The 6,607-nt window shown below is 36.5% G+C and overlaps 1 protein-coding gene across 1 annotated transcript; it reads right to left on the bottom strand.

The window, feature by feature from the left end:
• Window positions 1-3,860: 3,860 nt before the first annotated feature.
• LOC105178550 (nuclear transcription factor Y subunit B-3) lies at window positions 3,861-5,233 on the bottom strand. Its single transcript, XM_011102043.3, has one exon. The coding sequence runs from the start codon at window positions 4,818-4,820 to the stop codon at window positions 4,173-4,175; it is 648 nt and encodes a 215-aa protein (XP_011100345.1). The 5' UTR covers window positions 4,821-5,233; the 3' UTR covers window positions 3,861-4,172.
• Window positions 5,234-6,607: the final 1,374 nt, after the last annotated feature.

Raw genomic sequence — 6,607 nt, 5'->3', positions numbered from 1 at the left:
TCAGAGAAAATAATTTCTCAATTAAATTTTAATCAAAGCAATATACCCATCTCTTTATTTCATTAGTAACTCTTGCACATTCACATTTCAAAATAATTATTTTAAAAATTCATGATTAAGACCCCCCCCCCCACCCCCGCATTTTACTAGGTCCACTAAAAAGAGTTATACCACTTACTAAAAAGAGCTATACCACTTTTCCTCGATTATATTCAAAATTATTGCCATTGGCTATGATTTGAACCCCCCATATTTCACCTTATACCACAAATTAAAATTTATATTATTTTTCCAGTACTCAAAATCCAAATTTAGGTGTAGTAACTCTTGCTACTTTGATACTTTCAAAATCTATATTTAGCAATTTAATAATAATAATTCATCAATTTTATATCAACATGAACCAAATAATATAACCCTCCAATTAAATTTAATTTAAGAAGCAGATGTAAGTTTCAAATACACATTAGCACTATTAATTAAAATAAATATTTTAATATCATTTAATAGGATATTCCAGCAGCTCCAATTACAACTAATACTAAATCAAGAATATAGTGAAGGTTATATTGAAAATCCATGAGACTTCCCCATCAATTCAACCATATATATCTAATCCTTTTTAGTGTGGAAAAATCACATAATTATTCTAATTTGAGCATGATAGTAGTTTAGTCTATTAACAAATATAATTAACTGATTTACTTTAATTATATAGTTTTTATATAAATAAATACCTAATTAGATAATAATTGGATGTAATGATATGTAACGTTTATATAAATATACAAAAAGTTCATAACAACACTTAAACACATTAAGTGATAATCCTTAAATATCCAAACAAGTTACAAAATATTTTGTGACAATAATATCAGGGTAAATTATATATTTTGTCCCATAAGTAGATCTATTTTCAATTTTAGTCCCACACTCAGGTCAATTCGTACATTTAGTCCCATATGTGGATTTTTTTTCAATTTCAGGACCAAAGGGGGGATTCCGTTGAAAAATTGAGACTGGCGTTAAGTATTTAACGAAATCCCCCCTTTGGTCCTGAAATTGAAAACAAAATCTACATATGGGACTAAATGTGCGAATTGGCCTGAGTGTGGGACTAACATTAGAAACAAATCCATTTATGGGACCAAAAATATAATTTACCCATAATATCACAATTATATGTCATGCATGAGAACACATGTAATTTATATGGTATCAATTAAAATTCTTGATTATAAATAATGTATTGAATACCAATTTATAATTCAATATGAATAATACTGCTGCAAAAGATAAATACCAAACATGATATAAAAGAGCACTATAAGATAAAGAGGACCAGGTCATAGAAAAGGTTGAGGAGGGCATATGATTGATCTAAAGATTCAAGGAAGCTGGACCAAGCCATCGTGATCGCCCATACCTTTGAAAGCCCACCGGTTAGCATTCGAAATCAGAAGAATAGTGAACTGGAGCAAATCTATATCACAAAAACAAAATTCTCTCCTTCCTACCCTCTCACTCGGCTGCCCCCACTCTTACTTTTGGAGCAATTTTTTTCTCTTGTTCTCTTTTAGAAAAGAGAGCATTGAGACCCCGCTTTCAATGTAATGTGGACAAATTAAAGGTTTCTTGCATTGGAGCCTCAAGTGAGCAATCTTTCAACTGAACTATAGAAAACAAAGATATCGTACTTCTACTTGCTCGTTATTTCGGTTTTTGCCTATTTGCCTCAGCCCCATGTATGTTTATTTTGTTTCTCTATACATCAAACGCCCGGGAACTCTAAGGGTACACACTTTGGATTCGTTATTTTATGCTTTAATTTTAATTATTATGCGTTTTTTGGTTTACCACTTTCACATGCACATTCTCATGCCTTACCACGTGATCCTTCATTATTTTCCTAATTTTCAATGAGAGCTATAGTTACGGTCCCAAATATGAAAGATTTTGTCTTAACCGTCCCTAAATTTTTTTACGACGCTGTCTGTAAGGACGAATTTCGAACTGTTTCAAAATCCACTCCAAATAAATCCAATATCCTGAAAATCATTCCAAAGACAAAAAAAATATATTTTAAAGACCGCCCCAAATCTCGCCTTTTTTTATAGCGTAGATTACAAACCTTTTGATATCCATCTCCCCTTATAATGAGGATTATATATTTGATATGATTCTTCTTCCTCCATTAATAAGATGAGACTTTTGATTTAATTTTAGACCCTATTAATAGACCACTTTCTTCTATATTAATATAAGGAGAAATGAAATAAAATATTCTCGAAATGTTTTCAATTCTACTTCTTATATTGCTATCATGTTATATTATTTCATAATAATTACAATACATCTTTTTTTCTTTTTTTTTTTTTTTGGATAATTATATACTGCATTATATATTTGCCCAACAATTTAAGTGGTAATCCAAAAAAACTAGGAAATTTATGAACGTATATATATATACATACACATATATATATATGAATAAAGAGGATGAAAAAAAAGTTCAAAAATCACCATAACAAGAAAGAACATAAACTGAAAGGAAATTTATGAACTTATATGATGAAACAAAACACCCCATTAAACTTGCTCTAAACAAATTGCATGTTTTAAGTGATGAAATACCTCATTTTCTGGACAGCTTAGTAATACTGATACGCATACCCTCATAGGCTCATGCCCCAAGCAAAGACTACACTATAGTTGCCTAAGAGCTTTATGATCTTGCAATTAGAAGAAGGCTTCTGCTGCGATAATTGTCCTCCTCCAAATCAGGACATCTAATGTGTAAACATAAACAAGAAACGGCAGAAATAGCAACTTCCACTATTCATCGATAAAGCAGCGACAGAAACGTAGTTGCATGATATAAGAATGTAAACTGAGACACGGGGAATAAAGCAAATACGTACTTGTCGATAGAGTCAATCAACCTTGATAAGACGGATCAAGAACCAATGTCTACATGTAACCGTATATAATGTAGTTGATCCAGAATGTAAGATAAATGTATGCTGGTAATGCAGTCAATTATAATATTGAACATCTTCTACTCTAGTATTCAGCAGAAAGAGCTAATGTGTAGAGGAGAATCAATGAGTGGAAGTTAGCTCAAATAATGTGCAGTTGAACCATGCAGTCAATTTTGAATGAAGGCCCGTTCAAGTATGTATATTTTCAGACATGTCCAGGTAATGGTTCACCATTTCCAATCATTTCTCAAAAACGTGGATGTAGCACTAAGAAAGAGTGGAAACAAGAGCTATAATACCAACCGAATAAGAAACCAGACACACTAACTCACCCGAGTATTAATCCTTCAAAATGTGTTTGATATGAAAGCAATTGTCCAGGTTTACTATCCATCAAAATGTACTAAATATGAAGGGTTACATATGAAACAGTAGATTATCATCAGTTAACTGAGAAAGCTACAGGAAGATGCCAATGAGTACATCAACCTTAGTGTTTGAGGAAGCTGGCACAAAGTATTCTGGCATTCTCTATTTACTTATCTATCAGTCAAACTATATAGAACATATCTGGAATTTAATAGAGGAACCCCAGGCAGCAAAGAACCGTCGGTGTTCTTTGAAGTACAGAAGCTTGAAGCTTCATTCATAATGCAATGTCTTGTAATCATTTCAGTGACCAGCCAAGCAGAGGGTATGGACACTTGACAAGACGATCCCAAATGCAAGAACAAAGAAGTTTGAGCAAATAAGAGCAAGTCAGAGAAACCATCACAATATCACAGTCAAGACAAATTACAGAGCTAATTAACTAGAAATGCTTGTTGCAACCTTTCCAACATTAAGATCTCAACAACCTGAATTTGTTCTCAACAGGAATTGACAGGTTAAATAGGTTGCATGCATTACAAAGAAATACAATAAACTTAGCCAAGTACGAATTTGTTTCATCACATTGTTATAAGTTTACATCATTTCTATCACTGTAACCATGAATTGATGATTGAAACCCCACCATCTAAAGAGAGAATATCGGTAACAAGGGATCAGTTGAGCTACTCCAAATAAACAAAACATGGAAATGATGGAGGAAAAAAGTCCTTAAACAATCTTCCACTCAAGATTGATCGTAGTGTATCTATCAGACAATGATTAGTAACTTCACTTGCAAAGTTAAGCACCAACAACCACCTACCTTGGCCTCCCAGTGGATGCTCCACCACCACTACCACCACCACCTCCGCCATAGCTGCCAGAGCTGCCTGCATTGCCCAGACTCCCTTTGCCCACAGCACCACCAACCCCCACACCGCCAATATGCTGAAATCCCCCAGAACCACCACCAGCGCTATACATCTGTCCTCCATGATGATAGCCCATCACAGGACCCCCATAAATTCCTCCACCCACTACCGGACCACCATTAAAACCACCGCCAGAAGTCACAGCAGAGCCACCACTGCTCCCACCCCCCTCTTTAGCTACCCCGACAGCAGTCTTCTCCCCCTCCATCTCTCTGTACTTCGCTAAGTAAACTTTCAAGGGCTCCACATACTCTTCAAACCCAAGCGTTGTCATGGCCCAAAGCAAATCATCTCCATTAATAGTCTTCCTCTTCTCCCTCTGACATTTATCAGAGGCTTCACCGGTGACAAAACTGATGAACTCTGAAACACATTCTTGCACTGTTTCCTTCGCGTCCTTGGAGATCTTGGCGTTTGCAGGAAGAGCTTTCTTCATGATTCTGCTTACGTTAGCAATTGGTAAAAACCTGTCCTGCTCTCTGCTGCTCGCGTTACTGTTGCTATGCCCCCCTGAATCGTTGTCCGACTCCGCCATCTTCGCTTCTTGACTCCTCACAACAGAAGTTGGCAGACAGCTCTGAGCTTTCTTGCTCCTTTGGCGGTACAGTTGCCAAGAAAAAACTATTCTTATCAAATAAAGACCCTTTTTTTCTGGGGAACAGAAAGAACTGTGGTGGCCTATCAGTCAACTGTTACAGCATAAATCTGGACTGAAAAATTCCTCTTCTCTTCTTCTTCCCCAACAGTGGGTCAAAAGATTTTACGGGTTCCTTGTGTGAAGAAAATAGGTGACGGGTGTTTGGCAGAAAGACTTCTATTGATGGATTTGAACTTTTCTTTATATTTACTTCTTCTCAGGTGTGCGTGCGTGCGGCGGCTGAGAGGGGATTGGGCGGAGCTCCGGGAAGATTGGGGCAGACAGTGGCAGATAAAGGGCGAGGATGCAGCAGCAGGGTATGATATTTCCCTAGAGGCGACACGTGGGGAATTGAAGACCGCTCATTTCTCGATAAGTGGAGCACCAAGTGTCCCAACTACTATCGTCGATGGTAAGTCGTGTGAGGCGATCTGACGAACCGGAGACGAGGATGTTGTGGTTGGCGTGATTCGAGATTCTTTGACGAACCGGGTTCAGTAAGCCCGAACCTTCCGTGACCTAATGGTAGATCATATTGCAACTACTCTACCTAATTTGCTCAAATATAAATTGTGAAATTGAACTGATTCAGAGGTTGTTTGGGTAAGTTTATTAGTTTTGTAAAATGTTCGACAAGTTTTCTAAAAAATGGTTTATAAAAATAAAAAAATAAGGTATTAAGGATTTATAAGTTCAATTGAAACAGGTAAAAAGTTTCACAATTTATTTGAACATCTTAACATGTTATTTTCATTTTTTTAATTTAATTATAATTCTTTTATGAAAAAAAATGCATACCACCCCATATGATATTCATAATGAGTAACTTATTTCCTTGTTAAAGAAATACTAAAGTACTTCTTTATACTTTTCTAAATGAAGCAAATTATCACCTCAAAAGAATTGATGTACATATGTGTTTTTAATACGGATTTGATTGATTTATTAAGAATAAAATATTATTTTATATATAAATATATAATAATAATAATAATATGTAATATATATTATTAAAGAAAAGAGAAAGCTAACCTCCTGTCGTCGCAGCCGCAACCCTTTCCCTTCCCTTGAAACCCTTTCCCTGGTTCACGAGGCGCCTTCCGCAATGTGCAGAAAGGGGCACCGTGTGGCTAGCAGTCCGCCGACTACTTCCGCCAATCGCAACACAGACTCGAACTCCCGCTCGGCACTAATGCAGCGCGCCAACAGAAATAGCAATATCAGTAGCAACAACAGCAACAACAGTAGCAAGGTGCAACACGAAAGCATAAATTGAACACACGATTCGGAATGCAGATTTTATTGAATTGAAAGTTGCATAAACATTGAACAACGATACTAGCGCAAGGGGATCGCCTTGAGGGGGACACTAGCACGCAACTACACCAAGCTTCTTGAACTCATTCCCCCCCCCCCTATAATAGGCTTAAAAAAATAAATTCTAGTGAGAACAATAAACACTAAAAAGATTGAACAACGTACTTCAGGAGGCCTAACGTCCCCTGAGCAATCAAAACAAAACAAACTAAAATAACAAAGCAAAATAAAGACCAACACCTAAACCTCTAAAACTGCGGAAATCTAGCGTCTGTCGGCGAAGGATGTTTGGTCGATTGTGTAGAACGGTTGAGCGGTCAAAATGTGCGTCAAGTGTGCCGAGTGCGCGGGCGGCCTTTGACATTCTC

Source organism: Sesamum indicum, linkage group LG12 (genome assembly GCF_026168435.1).
Source record: "Sesamum indicum cultivar Baizhima isolate 11 linkage group LG12, ASM2616843v1, whole genome shotgun sequence".
In the NCBI taxonomy this organism is placed as follows: domain Eukaryota; kingdom Viridiplantae; phylum Streptophyta; class Magnoliopsida; order Lamiales; family Pedaliaceae; genus Sesamum; species Sesamum indicum.
The sequence above is the reverse complement of the archived record's forward strand: the minus strand, read 5'-3'. Positions and strand labels throughout refer to the sequence as shown.

Bases quoted from the DNA above. Each gene is read 5' to 3' on its own strand.
- LOC105178550 (XM_011102043.3), bottom strand. From the start codon at position 4,820: ATGGCGGAGTCGGACAACGATTCAGGGGGGCATAGCAACAGTAACGCG.